The 18,529-nt window shown below is 37.3% G+C and overlaps 1 protein-coding gene across 3 annotated transcripts in view; it reads right to left on the reverse strand.

The window, feature by feature from the left end:
- Positions 1-347: 347 nt before the first annotated feature.
- Positions 348-18,529, reverse strand: part of SECISBP2L (SECIS binding protein 2 like) — a 131,016-nt gene continuing 112,834 nt past the window's right edge. For 2 of the 3 annotated variants that reach the window (XM_073012154.1, XM_008016679.3), the window contains 4 exons: positions 12,546-12,766; positions 11,509-11,663; positions 8,056-8,275; positions 3,019-4,637 (listed from right to left, as the gene is read on the reverse strand). In XM_073012154.1, the coding sequence (XP_072868255.1) occupies positions 3,955-4,637; positions 8,056-8,275; positions 11,509-11,663; positions 12,546-12,766 (1,279 nt within the window). In that variant the 3' untranslated portion in view covers positions 3,019-3,954. Of the gene's footprint in view, positions 4,638-8,055; positions 8,276-11,508; positions 11,664-12,545; positions 12,767-18,529 lie in introns of all 3 variants that reach the window. The other variant, XM_008016678.3, reaches the window with a different exon arrangement.

Raw genomic sequence — 18,529 nt, forward strand, 5'->3', positions numbered from 1 at the left:
TAGTAACCAGAATCTACTTCACAGGATTGTTGTAAGGATTAAATGAGTTAATACTGGGAAAAGACAGTGCCCAGCACAGGGGAACTAATATAAAATGGTGAAAGAATCTACAGAAGCCTTCTCCTAACACCAGGATGGTTTCTGGCTAAATGCCTGGGCCCATGCCACAGATCACACCGACCACCCCAGACGGAGATTTTTATTCTTAACTCCTTCGTGCCGATTTTAAAGCCTTTTCTGGGAACCCCATGTGACCACCAATCAATACTTGAGCTGGACTCTTTTTTCTGTCTTCCACATGTGGGGAAAGTCATGAACTCTTTAAGTATCTCTTCTGAAAGGACAGATTTCATTTCAATAATCATTTTATTAGTACAGAAGAATCCCCACTAGTATTTACATAGTGCAAAAAAGCTGTTATTACCCCCCAAATGTGATATAACAATTATCCTTCATAGAGCAAAAGATGAAAATCCCTTCATGTTATAACTCACACTAATTTTGCTAGTTTTTTTATTAGAGCATTACAATTAAGACATTAAATTATAAACTTATGTGGTATATTTAGAAATTAAATTATAAAATAATACAAATACTTTCAAGGTGTGATGTGCCAACAAAGTTTAAATTTTTCTCATTAGGATTCAGATTTCAGATTACACAAACAGTTTGGTTGATTCTGTGATGTATGTAAAGGTTGGAAGGGATGAGGGAGGAGGAAGATGTCTGTAAATAAATTATTTCACAGAATTTTTTTTTAAATCAAAAAAAGATAAACATTTTTAAATGGGTTAATGTTCTAACCTGTTGGCCCAACATACAGAAAATACATGACAAGGGTGTTTTTTAAGCAAACAGCAGCTTTACAAACAGTAATACTTCTTTATACATATATTAAAGTAACAATGTGTTAAGATTGAACAGTTGTATGTTAAAGAGTTGAAAATGAATGTAGCATTCACTACTCATTTGCACATTTCAATTCCCACCCCTCCCTCCTCCCCCAGCTTATTTAGAAATCAGACAAGTACATATTTGGATATTAATTTCTCAGTATTTAAACTATGTGAATTCCTTTTGACTAATTCTTTTCGAAATACTGGAATCATATAAAATACCATCTCTGCAAAAACAACCTCCAGTCAAAGCCAGTAAAAACTTCTCAATGTATAACACACATTACTTTTCCATGTTTAGTCAAAAGAAATATATTACATCATTTACAAACATATTTAAACCAAAAATTAAGCTAATATGAACATTTGTCTTTTGAGAAGTAATCTTCACAGCAAACAAACCTACTAACGCAGAAATCTAACTTTGGAAGTGTAATTCATATTTTAGTTAATATACTTATATACGGAAATAGAAATCTATTGTTAATTATTGCCAGTAAAACCACCTCTACACATTAAGAAAAAGAATCACTATGTTTTTTATTTCTTGTGATGATGAACCCTTACTCTTTCCACTGGATCTCTTTATAGGTCTTCAAAGAGCCAAGCACGCCCACTTCAAAAAATACAGAAAAACTTTCCTGATTTTCACAACTCCTCCAAAGTCTGTAATTCAATATTCCAAAATTTAAAGGAAACAAGTTACAAAGACGTGATTAATATTTATTTAAGCATGCTCTCAAAATGGCAACATTGCCTTTACTAATTCTTGGGTTGTCCTCTCGAGGTGACCTGTCTCATAAAAAGGCGATGGTGCCTTGGATTTGCTGGCAGAAGAGGTACTGCATATGCGAGAGCATTTACCGAACATAGAAATAAACACTTCTGAAGTCCATAGCAAAATTAAAAGTTACCAGTGTTCTGAAGATTTCCTCAACTTCTCTTTTGATACAAATGTCAAAAATCTAAAACGACAATTCATGTTCAGAAGAGATATAAAATATAAGAAACCTGTGAAAAGCCATCATCTCAAGGTCAAGAGTTATCTGAATCACTGACATCGAGCAAAGGAAATTTACATCATAAAAAGTATGAAAGTTTTGAAATTCACTTTTAAGACTGTCAGTAGTTCAAAACCTCTATCATTTCTTTAAATCAATGAACACTTCCAAATGTGTAGAGACAGTAAGATCTGCCATGTATAAATCCATGAGTACTATTTCAGAGGCTTCATTCCTTACCTGCTGTGTTCCTCTAAGTATTGGATACTTAGTGCCTAGGAAGTCTATACTGGAGAACAGTTTAGACAGGACAGTATAATAATGTCCCCTTTTAGCACAATAATAAAGTTGATTGACTAACATTTTCTACACAGCAATGCTCCTAAACTTTCACAATTCACAAATACTAAATCACCAACCAAGAATCCAATCTCTCCAGTAATTAAATGCCAGCATTATAAAACATCAAAACTAGCACAGTAGTCCCAATGAGTTCAGTAAAGAATCTGCCCAATTCTTCTCTCCTGCCTCTGTGAGGCAAAGCCCTGCCCCAGATAATCAGGGCAGGGAAAATACCCCTTCCTTCTCAGTTGTGTGCCTGCTTATGGAAGCTTGTAAGTGGGAAACTGGCATACACACACACACACACGTGTGCATGTGGGGGTGGGGTGGGGGGGCAGTTGGGGGTGGTGGGGAGTTGGATGGGAGACACAAAAAATACAGTTTGTCATTCTTCCACCATTACATAAACTTGTAAAGTCACTAAAGTCCAGGTGGTGACTGACTAGCAAATAAAACATTTAGCTCATTTATTGTCTCCTAAGCAGGTGTACAAACTCCTAGAGAAGGGCAGAGATAAATAATAGTGAATAGAGAATTAATACCTACATATCTGTATACTCTAAATCATCTAAGTTTCAGCACAATTAGAACAACTTTCTCTTATCTTCTAAAACTTCCTCATCTAAGCCTTGATTATCAGGATACATGTCACAAGTTGTGCAAAGTTCCTTTCCCTGACCTCCTGACAGTAACTACGGTCATTGCTATGTGGAAGGTGCTCAAGGCTAGGTGCAAAATAGGTATTTTTTAAAAGGTGAAACGGTTTTGCACTCAGGACAAGTTTGGATACTCAATCAAATCCATATCTCAAATCAAGAGTCCTGAACCAGAAGCATGCAAGAGAACACACCAGTATAAGACTTTGTTTCTGAAGAGTTTACATGTAAGTGCAGCAGTCATACAATCGGTTACAGTTATTCACCTGTCAAAATGTGCCTAACTTTTGTAAATAAGTCTATGTACAAGAGCATTCCTGAGGTAAGTAAGAAGCAAATATGAGAGAACCTGGAGGTCCTATCACGGGTGACTGTTCACTATTATAGACAGCATCTATCACTTTCCACAAATGAGGCTAGCTAGCTATAATCTAAGATGGTGGCTCCACTGCTAGCCGAAGTTTTGAAGATTCTGTTTTAGCACATCCCAACATTAATTAATTACAATAATCAGTGACTTCTGACTAAACATTTGTGGACCACATAAAAGTTGCATCGATTTTTTAACATACAACACTGGTGGACTTAGTTACCCTCAGCCTTTTATTTAGTTTTCTGACTCCACCCCCAGTTCTTTTTTAAAGAAGCCCAAACAACTTTTTGGTCAAATTAGAGTAGAGAAGGTGGAGTCCTGAAGCAAACACTGATAACTGCTTCTATCCTGAGAACCTTGTTCTTTAATTTTCAAAATAACTTTAAGTAAGCATTTGAAATTTATTTTCTTTAAGATCTGGTCTTCTTTTTATCATTATTTTTGATTACAAAATAAGCTGAAACAGATCTGAATTTTCCACACAGTTCTTAGAAAGAAAGACACCTGGATGCTAATCAAAAGCTAAGCTACAGATCATAACAAAACAAGTAAAAGCTACAAAAATATTTGTTGGGAATTAAATATGTATATTAAATACTGGACAGTGCAAAATGTTGAGATGAAGCATAAATGGTAATGGCTGCAACCCTTCCACAGCTGGAGATAGAGAGCCGACATTTCCTGAGTTATGTAGTTTGGGTTGTGTAATTAGAATCAGAGTGCTCTTTGTTGAGCGAGCTGCAGTTGCTGGACTTCTGCTGCCCAGGACTGGCCTGCTGGTCAGCAGTCCATGCCTCACTGTCCATCCCTGGCTCCAGCACCTCAGGCGTCTCTGCTTCCTCTTCTCCACTTTGCTCTACATTGTCTTCCTCAGAACCATTAAGGGTTTTTCCAAGCTGAAGGGTTTCCATAGTTCTCTGGGTCTCTGAGACCCAAGACTCAATTCGACTATTGAGCTGCACTTCTACAGATATGGGTTCATGAGTATAATCTTCCTCCTCCTCCTCATCTTCATCATCTTCTTCTTCAAGCATGCCAGGTACAAGAGTGCTGGTGGTGCTGGTGATGGAGGAATTCAAAAGGTCTCGGCAACTGCCATCCAAAGAGCCAGTCTCTGTACTCTGCTGTGAGGCCCATTCCAGGTCATCTGGCTTCACTTCCTCTTTATCACTTGCTGTGGATTTCCCAGCACTTGTAGCTGAGGTAGTACTGCCTGTAGCCACTAATGATGGCTGCTTACCAATAGGGGGTGTGTCAAATGGAAGTTTACTGGGTTTTTCTGAAGTGCTGTGCTTACAGGATACCTCTTTCTCATTTTCTGATGTTTCCAGTCCATCTGAAGTTTCCACCATGTTTCTCCAATTTGTTTCTACAAATATCAAGCAGATTTTTAAAAAACGTTCTGGAACACTGTTTCAAAATCATGCAACTCTTTAAAAACCCCCAAATAAGAAAGAACAACAAAATATATAAATTTGTTGACTTAGAAACTGGAAAAACTACAAATTTAGTTTGTTTAGTACTAGTTTGAGAGAGACAGAGAGAAAGTGTGTGCACGCATGCATGCGTGTGTGTGTGTGTGTGTATTTCAGATGGGGTCTTGCTCTTTTAGGCTGGAATGCAGCAGCATGATTTTGGCTCACTGCAGCCTTGACCTCCTGGGCTCCCCAAATGCTGGGATTACAGGTGAGCCACTGTGCCCAACCTAATTTAAATGTTATAAAGGGAAAATAATTCCCAAAAATGTACATTAAAGATAAAGAAACAGGGAGGTAAAAATAAGTATATTAATGCTTCAGAATGCAAGAGATCTTATACCAATAGGAGCTCACTGGCACTCATAAATAAAATCCACACATTCATGAAAATCAATGAACTGCCTAACTTTTTGGTGGCCTAGAGGTGAACTGGGCTCAAGGACCCACAACCCAAGAGATAGAAGAGCCAAGATGTCCAGCAACAATAGTTCTGATTTCATGTGTTTGTACCATGCTCACTCAGCAAGTTATTTAAATCATCTTTTGGCCTGTAATGGGACATGTGTTTCCAATTATAAGCAAAGAATCCATCTATGCATTTCTAACATCTGTGAAAGGTTGTTTTATAACATATATATATAGCTTGGCTTACAAAGTGATTTTGGAAGACAAAGTATTATATACTAGAGTGGTGACAAACTAAATTATTTCTCATGATAGGAAATCAGTTGAAGGCAAAAAACATACCAAGAATCAGTAAAGATCTCTCACCCTTCTATTTTTTCAATTTTTTTAAAAAATAAAAATTCTATCATATTGACATTACAGCTACTATTTGCAGTTTATAGGTATCAGTTGTAGTAAACCTATTCACATTAATACGTTCACTATGGTTACCATCTATGGACCATATATTGATACAGAGTGTATTTTGGGCACTTCAAGTCAGGATACATTGTCTGGGAAAAAATTTCTTTCCTGAACCTTCTTTAGCATAGAATGAGTCCTTTCCACTCTAATTTCTACCTCATGAAAAAACAAACAAACAAACAAAAAACACCTCCTCCTATATTCTCATTCTCAGCTAATGACATTATCATTTACACGATCTCAAAGCAGAAGAAACCTTATAGTAACCCTTGGTTCTACTTTTCTCTCCTATTAATATTATATCCCTTTAGTCCACTGAATTCACCACTATACCATGACACTGGTAGCTCAAAAACTACTAAATCTGTTTACTACTGCCTTAGCTCAGGCCTTCTTTTCCTTGCTGTTAATTTGTAGTATCTTCCTAACCAGTTTTGTGAATTGATTATATCATTGTCTAACTGGCTTTTTATCACCCTAGGATAGAATCCAAAATCCTTGGCGTGGCACAGCAAAGGCCTCCATGATCTGGCCCTTATCTATCACTCTGGTCCTATTTCATTCTGACCCTGAACCATGGGCCACACGCTCCCTGCTCAGTGTCATCTAAATTCTCACTGTTCCCTAAAGTTGGAACATAAGCTATACTCTTTCTGTAGATGTGTTTTCCTCCTTTCCCCTTCAGACTCCTATTCATCTTAAACTACTCTTAAATGTTAGTTCCTTCATGAAGTTTTTCCTGACTCCTGAGACAGGCAATCACTAACCTGAACTCCCACAGCACTTTTTACATATATAGTCAAAAGCTCTCGTTTTGTGTTTGCCGTTTCACCTTCCTCATCCCTCCTCACTTCCACTCCAGTTCATCTCTGTGTCCCTATGACTGGCATATAGTAAGTGCTAGGGAAAAAAAAAAAAAACCCAAACAAACAAAAAGTCTAGTAAGTGAAAATGTTCCCACATATATTTAATTATATATTAAAAAAAACTCCGAAAGGCATACAATGTTTTAAAATTTTAGATGCACATTAACATTTCCTTTCAACAGTTTTTTTTCTAAAGAAAAATCCAAGACCCCGAGATTAACTGATCACACCTAAAACCTTTAGGCAGAATATAGAAAAACCAAGGCTTCAATCTTTGAACACTTTGAATCTGGTGCTTTTTGTAAACAGCACCTCCATCTCTGAGACTTTCTTTTTATACTACCTGTGTTTATTTGTGCCCGTATGAATATTATTTGTTACTCTGTCATCTGTCCAAACCCACAGCTTTATAGGTTTCTCTTATGGCTTGCCTTTGAGATGTGGCATTTCACTATATAGAGAAGATCGCGCTCATTTACTATGTTAGCACTTTCCCTTTATCTTCTTAATTTTCAACTAGTATCACTCCTGCAAAAGAAGCATGTCTGCCTCTAAACCAGTATCACCTGTCCCTGGCCAATAGTTTCCTAAGGGCCCACAACAACTTGTAAATTGCCCCTGCTCTGAAGCTTTATTGAAAGCATTCCAAACATCTAACTACAATCACAGACAGGGAGGCCAGGAAGGGGAGTATGGGAAGAAAATGAGGACTCACTCTTATTACATGTTAAATTTTAGGTGGCAACAAGCTATTTGATAACCTCCCAGAGAAAAGAAAAAAAGAACGAACAAAGAGTCAAATGAAAGAAGGTGGCTATACTATTTAAATTTTAAGAAAAGAAGAACAAAGAAAGTTACATAGGGAAAACAAATCATAAACTAAACCAAGAAAGAGAATTAAAGAGCTCAAAGTATTATAGACTATAAGGCAAAGAAATGACTGAGATGTAGACTTCAATAAACAAATGTTAAACATTAAGTACTATTTTTTAGTCTGTATCTCTTTTTGATTACAATCAGACTTTACTTAAGGCAAATATCATGTCCAGGTTTTACAAGCTTAGAGTGAATAACATTCAGGTCTGTAGTTTACTTAGTAAATACAACATTAAAATTTTTTTTTATATTTTTTTCTTTTTAAGATTAGTGCAGTAGTGAGAAGCGGGGAAAGAGCAGAACAAGGAGATCAATCTATAACTCACTGTGAACAAATTAAATAACTCACTACCTTCAGACCAGCCCTTAGGAAATATAAAATTTTAGTAACTGAGCATAAAGTACTGGAATAAAACTTCCTAGTGTTTACTTAATGACAGGTCACAAGTACGGTGTGTTTTGCTTTTTAAGGCCCCTAAGGCTTTTTTAAAAATTTGGAACTGTGATTAAATTCCAGTGTCTCACAAGAAGTCTCAGTCCCAAATATTCTCCGGATTTTTAATGAACATGTTTAATGCAATGTTTTAAACCAAATTTCGAGCAACATTTGACTAATCAAGAATAAAGATAGAAATAAAAGGTAGAACAGAAATCATCTCATAGTTTAGGTCATTTAAAATAGTATTCAACAACTTACCATATTCCTTTTCATTTACTTCAGAGATAGGTTCAGAAATAACACTGCAGAAAGAAATGGCACTTGCTGCAGAGGGGTTCCGAGAATGTCCCATGTGGTGTGGCACCTTCTTCACATTCTTCAAGGCTTCCTCAGCCTGCTCCTGTTCCATTGCTGCAACCATATCTTTATATGCTTTCCTGGCTTCCTCAGTGAGTTCTACTAACTTATTAAACAGGCTCTGAAAAGAAAGAGTATTTTGATTAATCCATTTTTTGTTACACTTTTTATTCCTATTATGGATAATAAATATCTCTACTGTTTGTTTCAGGGTCAGACATACTTTCAATGAGGATAAAATCCAAATGGTATGCAAACCACAGAACCTTATGAAATTACTCTATAACTTACATTTACTGTTTAATTCTCACAAGTCTGAGGAAGTTTCTTGATTCCAACACTAGCCACTAAATGTGATATATTAAAAGTTCTTACAACATTCAACAAGTGCACTCTTCCTTTAGTGTCTGCCACTACAGGGGGTACAAAGATGACTGAACATCAACTCTACTCTCAAGGAACCTTCTATGTGGCTGGAAAAAGATGGTAAGAGACACCTATAATCCAAGGCATAATACCTTAAATGCCTTGAGAGGTGTAAAGTGTTACGGCTTTTAGATGAGACATCAACTCTAAACTGCTGGGCATCACTGAGGAAGTCATGAAGGGAAGATGACATCAGCATTGGCCTGGAAAACGGTACAATTTTGAGGGGTGAAATCAGGGCCTTCAAAGCCAAATATGCAAAATCATTAATAAAGCTACAGACATAAGAAAAGTATAAGGCTTGTTAGGGGAGCAGTAAAGAATCTTATCTGGGTTACAATATAAGGGAATGAGTATATTCTGAGTGATGTTCAGGAATGTAGAAGGAGATGGCAATCTCTACAGGAATTAAATTTTCCTGTATTGTTTATTTTTTGGAAGAACTAGATGACAAAAGTAAGCTGGTGATAATATGGATAGCTAGGACCTTGAAGATGATGAAAAGATAACACAAGATAGAAAAGCATGACTACTGGGCCAAATGCAAATTAGAATATAGAGCCTGGAAGTAGAATACGGAGCTAAAAAAACCAGAAGTTCTTTCATTGCTGAAACAAAAATAGGAACAAAATAAATAATTTCCGTGAAGTGGTAGGTACACTGAGCATACTCACATTTAATGAGATGGCAAAATTCGGCTGGGCATAGTGGCTCACGCCTGTAATCCCAGCACTTTGGAAGGCCGAGTTGGGTGGATCACCTGAAGACAGGAGTTCGAGACCAGCCCTGACCAACAAAGAGAAACCCTATCTCTATTAAAACTACAAAATTAGCCAGGCATGGTGGTGCATGCCTGTAATCCCAGCTACTCGGGAGGCTGAGGCAGGAGAATCACTTGAACCCAGGAGGCAGAGGTTGCAGTGAGCTGAGATCCATGCCACTGCACTCCAGCCTGGGCAACAAGAGTGAAACTCTGCCTCAAAAAATTAATAATAATAAGATGGCAAAATTCATATAGCATTAAGTTGTACTTCAATAACTATGATACCTAATGATGTCCAAAGATTTCAGTTTCCACAGCCAGCAGAAGGCCAATCTATATGACTTTAGTTATGCCATAATTCTACAGCATCCCACTCCTATTAAATGACCAATTTAGTATCACAATGCAACATACAACATTAAGTAAAGAATTTCAAAGAATTAAACATAACCTGGACATTTTTGAGAATCTGTTTAATTTTATAGTAAGTATAAACTTTGAGATGAAAGCATGGCAAAAAGTGCTGCATTGCTGTAGAATAATACGTCTCTGAAAATTCATCTCAAGAAGGAAAAATATAAGTAGCATCCTTTATCCAGCTGCACTTTAAACTGTTTAAAATAGCAGGTATAATACAGGATGCTGCTAATTGTATTAATTTTGAAGAGTGGTGGGTGTTACCTACTGGTAGTGTAAAAAAATATATTCAGGATTTATTATTTTTAAAAAGGAAGACAGATTCTGTTAAAAAAAAAATGACAGCCCCTGTGTGGTTACATGTAACAGGCTTGACAAATATTTGCAGTGTTTAATAAACCACGCATTGAAGTGAAAACAGTAAAAAGAAAATATGCAAATGGATATGTGAGTTTAACATTGGTTTTACAATATAAAAAAAGAAATAAATTGTTAGGAATAAAATAATATAAGGAAAGAGAAGAAAAACTGAAGAGAGATGCTAAGATCAAGGAATAAAAGCCTTGAATGTGAAGGTAAAGATTGGAAGCTTAATTCAAAGATTAGTTGTATAAGATGGTAAAAGTAACAGGTGCACTACCATTCACTGTGAATAGACATACTTGATAATATACCAAGCTGGTCTGGAACTCCTGGGGTCAAGCGCTCCTCCCACCTCAGCCTCCCAAGTGACTGGGCTAACAGGCAAGAAATTCTCACATATAGTCTAGCATAGTGGGCAGATATACATCTATCTCATAATTTCATTCAACAAACATTTATTGCCTGCTTATACTCAAGTAATGTGAAAGGTGTCAGGAATATAAAGACAAAGGAAGGGGGCTGTCACCAAGGAATTCACAGTTAAAGGGAAAGAAACATACATAACCTACAGCAAGGCAGTGTGTTATGCTAAACGTGACAAAAGCATGGGCTATTGTGGGAGCACAAATATTATTTATATGCTCATAGAGCAGGTGGGTGGAGAATTTCATGGGTGGTGGGAAAGAAACAGAATGGACAGGGGAATGTAGGATATGCAAACATGGTGACTGGATAGACACACAAAAATAGTGTGGTTGGCAAAAACAGTCTGTCAATGATATCACAAAGTACTTTAGGATCACCTTCGTAAAAAAACAGTCTTAAACACTACAGTTGATGAGCATTATGCTAAATTAATAACCATTATATTATCAGCTCCTATAGATAAAGATCAATATTAGCAGATTGCCAGAGAGATGATGGTTGATAGTATATGGGTACAACTATTGTGACAATTGGTTTAGAAGTTTCATTTTCTAAAGGAAAATCCCTTCCAATTAAAGGATTCTTTTGTCTCCTGATTCCTAGTAGCACAAAATATACCCATCTAGAGACTGAAGAAATTACATTACATAATATCAGATATCTTTAACCAGCAGTAAAATAAATTACCAAGTACTATGCAGTTGAGCCCGGAAGAAAAAAACCACTTTGGCAGAAATAGGAACTAAAACCTTTTCAAAATGCTTTAGGATTCATCTACATAAATCTTTTCCACCACTAAAAAAGGAAATGTAATACTCAAAAAATTTCCACTCATTCTTTGAGGGTTGTCAACTCACTCCTTCAAATGCTTAAACATAACACTGGCATATGTCAATTGAAAAATGTGCTATCTGGGGGATGTGCTGGAGAGCAAGAGTGTGTGTCTTCTAAATTCTTACCTCAGCACCAAAGTAGTTGAAGATTCCCACTACACTAACAGGAACCAGCTTGTTCACACAGCGTCCTAGTGCTTTCCTTCCAAGGGCAAACACAAAAGGAATTTCTTGTTCCCGTGCCATGGCTATAACATTATAGAGAGCCTCATCTAGACCACCTGAGAAAATCAACACACACAAAGGCTTTTAGTTGTTGCCTACATGGAGCTAATTGCACACCCGACAGCTAAAGCATAAAACATTGCAGCAAAGAATTCTATGAACGCTTGTAGCACTTACGCTGTTACACACGTTATATTTGATTTTATACTACATATGGAAGTATATATGTATTTTCTTTCTCCCCTATTAAATTCCAAATTCCCTCAAATCCAGTGTTTTTCTTTCTCCATAGGGATTAGCATAGCAGCAATCAAACTGCAATTCAGCAAATATTTATTATAAATAAATTAATTAAAATTGTTAATGGCTGACTCGCAAATCTTTCAGTTCAAGAAAAGATCTCTCACAATGCAATGAGATCGATTATACATTACTGGTCTCACTGATATTCCTCGCCATGCATATGCCTACTACTTCTACCTGCTCGGTCTACTATGGTCACCTAAAGTTGCCCATCAAAAAGGACAAATAAGGATGCATGATGTAGTTCAAAGTACTTGTGTGCTGGTTTGCATAAGTGCCTCTAAATGAAACTGCTGCTGAGAGACAAATCACCACCATAAAATTTTAAAAGCAGAATATATTTGCAGAAGAAATGCATTCTGGCTAGACCTCCATCTGATCACAACAGAAGGGACAGTTGGTGGGCCAAACTGAAATCTTCCACTGGTGTTCATACATGAGGATTTTATTTACAATCCAGTCTCAATTCTACTACTTAATTTCAGGTATTGAAAGACTGCATTTTCTTTTCTCATGCTCCAACATTCTGCTTTATACCTAAACTCTGATGAGAAAGACATATGGCTTCCACTTTATATTCACTGAATATCCTACAGCTATACTATCAAAACACTTCAAAAGCAAAAAGCGCATACCTTTTGACTGGATTTTTTCACAGTTTGGAGAAATTATAACACACTTGATCTTGTTTAACTTCATATGTTTGGTAACTTCTCTTAGACCCATAACGAGTCGTCTCCTTGCTTTTGCTCTCACAGGATCTTTTTGGTAGATGCGTTCCTGGAAACTGACAAGCTCTTGGAGAAGAAGAGTCACACATTCATCAATCTCTTTACAAAGAACCTGATTACAATACCTGTAAAGAAAACCAAAATGGGTAACTCCATCCTAATTTTTCCCCTATAGTTATAAAACTACATTAAGGAAATATTTCTAAGAGAAAATATATCTGGCAAGAAGTTTTCATGAAAAGTCTTTTAAAGAAGTGTTTAAAACTTCTTAAATTCTTCAGTCAATTACAAAAACAGAAGGGTGATACAGATATTCCTTGTTTCTGCATTTCAAATAGGCAGATTTGATTCCGAAATTTTTTTTAAGTATTCAATAAATGCTTGCTTTTATTATGAAACTGGTTTTATTCATCACTTTATCCCCATCACCTAGAAAAAGGCACATAATAAGCACTCAAAAATATCTGATAAATCAACAAATATATTTGTTGTCTTCCACGTTGTATTCTTTTTTTTTTTTTTTAAATTATCCTTTAAGTTCTGGGATCACATGCAGAATATGCAGGTTTGTTACATAGGTATACACGTGTCATGGTGGTTTGCTGCATCCATCAACCTGTCATCTACATTAGGTATTTCTCCTAATGCTATCCCTCTCCACCCCCCACCCTGACAGGCCCCGGTGTGTGATGTTCCCCTCCCCGTGTCCATGTGTTCTAATTGTTCAACTCCCACTTACGAGTGAAAACATGCAGTGTTTGGTTTTCTGTTCCTGTGTTAGTTTGCTGAGAATCATGGTTTCCAGCTTCATCCATGTCCCTGCAAAGAACATGAACTCATCCTTTTTTATGGCTGTATAGTATTCCATGGTGTGTATGTGCCACATTTTCTTTATCCAGTCTATCATTGCTGGGCATTTGGGTTGGTTCCAAGTCTTTGCTATTGTGAATAGTGCTGCAATAAACATACATGTACATGTGTCTTTATAGTAGAATGATTTAGAATCCTTTGGGTATAGACCCAGTAATGCGATCGCTGGGTCAAATGGTATTTCTGATTCTAGATCCTTGAGGAATCGACACACTGTCTTCCACAATGGTTGAACTAATTTACACTCAGACCAACTGTGTAAAAGCATTCCTATTTCTCTGCATCCTCTCTAGTGTCTGTTGTCTCCTGACTTTTTAATGACTGCCATTCTAACTGGCATGAGATGGTATCTCATCGTGGTTTTGACTTGCATTTCTCTAATGACCAGTGATGATGAGTTTTCATGTTTCTTGGCCACATAAATGTCTTCTTTTGAGAAGTGTCTGTTTGTATCCTTTGCCCACTTTTTGATGGGGTTGTTTTTTCTTGTAAATTTGTTTAAGTTCTTTGTAGATTTTAATATTAGCCCTTTGTCAGATGGATAGATTGCAAAAATTTTCTCCCATTCTGTAGGTTGCCTGTTCACTCTGATGATAGTTTCTTTTGCTGTGCAGAAGCTCTTCAGTTTAACTAGATCCCATTTGTCAATTTTAGCTTTTGTTGCCATTACTTTTGGTGTTTTAGTCATGCAGTCTTTGCCCATGCCTATGTCCTGAATGCTACTGCCTAGGTTTTCTTCCAGGTTTTTTATGGTTTTAGGTTTTATGTTTAAGCCATTACTCCATTTTGAGTTAACTTTTGTATAAGGTGTAAGAAAGGGGCCCCATTTTAGTTTTCTGCATATGGCTAGCCAGTTTTCCCAACACCATTTATTAAATAGGGAATCCTTTCCCCATTGCTTGTTTTCGTCAGGTTTGTCAAAGATCAGATGGTGGTAGATGGGTGGAGTTATTTCTGAGGCCTCTGTTCTGTTCCATTGGTCTATGTATCTGTTTTGGTACCAGTACCATGCTGTTTTGGTTACTATAGCCTTGTAGTAAAGTTTGAAGTCAGGTAGCGTGATGCCTCCAGCTTCGTTCTTTTTGTTTAGGATTGTCTTGGCTATATGGGCTCTTTTTTGGTTCTATATGAAGTTTAAAGTAGTTTTTTCTAATTCTGTGAAGAAAGTCTATGGTAGCTTGATGGGGGTAGCACTGAATCTATAAATTACTTTGGGCAGTATGGCCATTTTCACAATACTGATTCTTCCTATCCATGAGTACGGAATGTTTTTCCATTTGTTTGTGTCCTCTCATTTCCTTGAGCAGTGGTTTGTAGTTCTCCTTGAAGAGGTCCTTCACATCCCTTGTTAAGTTGGATTCCTAGGTATTTTATTCTCTTTGTAGCAATTGTGAATGGGAGTTCACTCATGATTTGGCTCTCCGTTTGTCTATTATTGGTGTATAGGAATGCCTGTGATTTTTGCACATTGATTTTGTATCCTGAGACTCTGCTGAAGTTGCTTATCAGCTTAAGGAGATTTGGGGCTGAGATGATGGGGTTTTCTAAATATACAATCATGTCATCTGCAAACATGAACAATTTGACTTCCTCTCTTCCTATTTGAATACGCTTTATTTCTTTCTCTTGCCTGATTGCCCTGGCCAGAACTTCCAACACTATGTTGAATAGGAGTAACACAAAGCATCCTTGTCTTGTGTTGGTTTTCAAAGGGAATGCTTCCAGCTTTTGCCCATTCAGTATGATATTGACTGTGGGTTTGTCACAAATAGCTCTTATTATTTTGAGATACATTCCATCAATAACTAGTTTTTTGAGAGTTTTTAGCATGAAGGCCTGTTGAATTTTATCGAGGGGCTTTTCTGCATCTATTGAGATAATCATGTGAGTTTTATCACTGGATCTGTTTATGTGATGGATTCTGTTTATTGATTTGCATATGGTGGACCAGCCTTGTATCGAAGGGATGAAGCCGATTTGATCGTGGTGGATAAGCTTTTTGATGTGCTGCTGGATTTGTTTTGCCAGTATTTTATTGAGGATTTTTGCATCGACGTTCATCAGGGATATTGGCCTGAAATTTTCTTTTTTTGTTGTGTGTCTGCCAGGTCTTGGTATCAGGATGAAGCAGGCCTCATAAAATGAGTTAGGGAGGAGTCCCTCAGTCCCTCTTTTTCTATTGTTTGGAATAGTTTCAGAAGGAATGGTACCAGCTCCTCTTTGTAACTCTGGTAGAATTCAGCTGTGAATCTATCCGGTTCTGGGTTTTTGGCTGGTAGGCTATTAATTACTGCCTCAATTTCAGAACTTGTTATTGCTCTATTCAGGGATTCGACTTCTTCCTGGTTTAGTCTTGGGAGGGTGTATGTGTCCAGGAAATTATCCATTTCTTCTAGATTTTCTAGTTTATTTGCATAGAGGTGTTTATAGTATTCTCTGATGGTAGTTTGTATTTCTATGGGATCAGTGGTGATGTCCCCTTTATCATTTTTTATTGTGTCTATTTGATTCTTCTCTCTTTTCTATTAGTCTGGCTAGCAGTCTATTTTGTTAACCTTTTCAAAAAACCAGCTCCTAGATTCATTGATTGTTTGAAGGGTTTTTTTGTGTCTCTGTCTCCTTCAGTTCTGCTCTGATCTCAGTCATTTCTTGTCTTCTGCTAGTTTTTCAATTTGTTTGCTCTTGCTTCTCTAGTTAATTGTGATGTTAGGGTGTTGATTTGAGATCTTTCCCACTTTCTCCTGTGGGGATTTAGTGCTATAAATTTTCCTCTAAACACTGCTGTAGCTGTGTCCCAGAGATTCTAGTACATTGTGTCTTTGTTCTCATTGGTTTTAAAGAACTTATTTATCTCTTCCTTAATTTCGTTATTTACCCAGTAGTCATTCAGGAACATGTTGTTCAGTTTCCATGTAGTTGTGCAGTTTTGAGTGAGTTTCTTAATCCTGAGTTCTAATTTGACTGCACTTGTTTTGAGAGACTGTTTTTTATGATTTCCATTCTTTTGCATTTGCTGAGGAGGGTTTTACATTCCAATTATGTGGTCAGTTTTAGAATAAGTGCGATGTGGTGCTGAGAATGTATAATTTGTGATTTGGGGTGGAGAGTTACGTAGACGTCTAATAGGTCCACTTGGTCCAGAGCTGAGTTCAAGTCTTAAATATCCTTATTAATTTTCTGTCTTGTTGATCTGTCTAATATTGACAGTGGGGTATTAAAGTCTCCCACTATTGGCTGGGTGCAGTGGCTCACGCCTGTAATCCCAGCACTTTGGGAGACCAAGGTGGGTGGATCACCTGAGGTCAGAACACTAAGACCAGCCTGGCCAACATGGCGAAACCCTGTCTCTACTAAAAATACAAAAATTAGCCAGGCGTGGTGGCATGGGCCTGTAGTCCCAGCTATTCAGGAGGCTGAGGCAGGAGAATCGCTTGAACTCGGGAGGTGGAGGTTGCAATGAGCCGAGATAGCGCCACTGCACTCCAGCCTGGGTGACAGAGCAAGACTCCATCTCAAAAAAGAAGTCTCCCACTATTGTTGTGTGGTAGTCTAAGTCTCTTTGTAGGTCTCTAAGGACTTGCTTTATGAATCTGGGTGCTCTTGTATTGGGTGCATATATATTTGGGATAGTTAGCTCATCTTGATGCACTGATCCCTTTACCATTATGTAATGCCCTCTTTTGATCTTGTTGGTTTAAAGTCTGTTTTATCAGAGAGGAGGATTGCAACCCCTGCTTTTTTTTCTTTTTTTTTGCTTTCCATTTGCTTGGTAAATATTCCTCCATCCTTTTATTTTGAGCCTATGTGTGTCTTTGCATGTGAGATGGGTCTCCTGAATACAGGACACCAATGGCTCTTGACTCTTTATCCAATTTGACAGTCCGTGTCTTTTAATTGGGGCATTTAGCCCATTTACATTTACAGTTAATATTGTTATGTGTGAATCTGATCCTGTCATTATGATGCTAGCTGTTTATTTTTTCCCTTAGTTGATGCAGTTTCTTCATAGTGTTGATGGTCTTTACAATTTGGTATGTTTTTACAGTGGCTGGTACTGGTTTTTCCTTTCCATATTTAGTGCTTCCTTCAGGAGCTCTTGTAAGGGAGGCCTGGTGGTGACAAAATCTCTCAGCATTTACTTGTCTGTATAGGATTTTATTTCTCCTTTGTTTATGAAGCTCAGTTTGGCTGAATTTGAAATTCTGGGTTGAAAATTCTTTTCTTTTAAGAATGTTGAATATTGGTCCCACTCTGGCTTGTAGGGTTTCTGCAGAGAGATCTGCTGTTAGTCTGCTGGGTTTCCCTTTGTGGGTAACCTGACCTTTCTCTCTGGCTGCCCTTAACATTTTTTCCTTCATTTCAACCTTGGTGAATCTGATGCTTTGTGTCTTGTGTTTATTATTCTCGAGGAGTATCTTTGTGGTGTTCTCTGTATTTCCTGAATTTGAATGTTGGCCTGTCATGCTAGGTTGGGGAAGTTCTGGATAATATCCTGAAGAGTGTTTTCCAACTTGGTTCCATTCTCCTCGTCACTTTCAGGTACACCAATCTAACGTAGGTTTGGCCTTTTCATATATTTCATATTTCTTGGAGGCTTTGTTCGTTCCTTTTCATTCTTTTTTCTCTAATCTTGTCTTCACAATTTATTTCATTAATTTCATCTTCAATCACCGATATCCTTTCTTCCGCTCGATTGATTCAGCTATTGATACTTGTGTATGCTTCACGAAGTTCTCGTGCTGTTTTTCAGCTCCATCAGGCAATTTATTATGTTCTCGAAACTGGTTATTCTAGTTAGCAATTCCTCTAACCTTTTTTCAAGGTTCTTAGCTTCCTTGCATTGAAGTAGAACATACTCCTTTAGCTCGGAGGAGTTTGTTATTACCCACCTTCTGAAGCCTACTTCTGTCAATTTGTCAAACTCATTCTTCGTCCAGTTTTGTTCCCTTGCTGGCGAGGAGTTGTGATCCTTTGGAGGAGAAGAGGCGTTCTGGTTTTTGGAATTTTCAGCCATTTTG

Source organism: Chlorocebus sabaeus, chromosome 26 (assembly GCF_047675955.1).
Source record: "Chlorocebus sabaeus isolate Y175 chromosome 26, mChlSab1.0.hap1, whole genome shotgun sequence".
Taxonomy (NCBI): domain Eukaryota; kingdom Metazoa; phylum Chordata; class Mammalia; order Primates; family Cercopithecidae; genus Chlorocebus; species Chlorocebus sabaeus.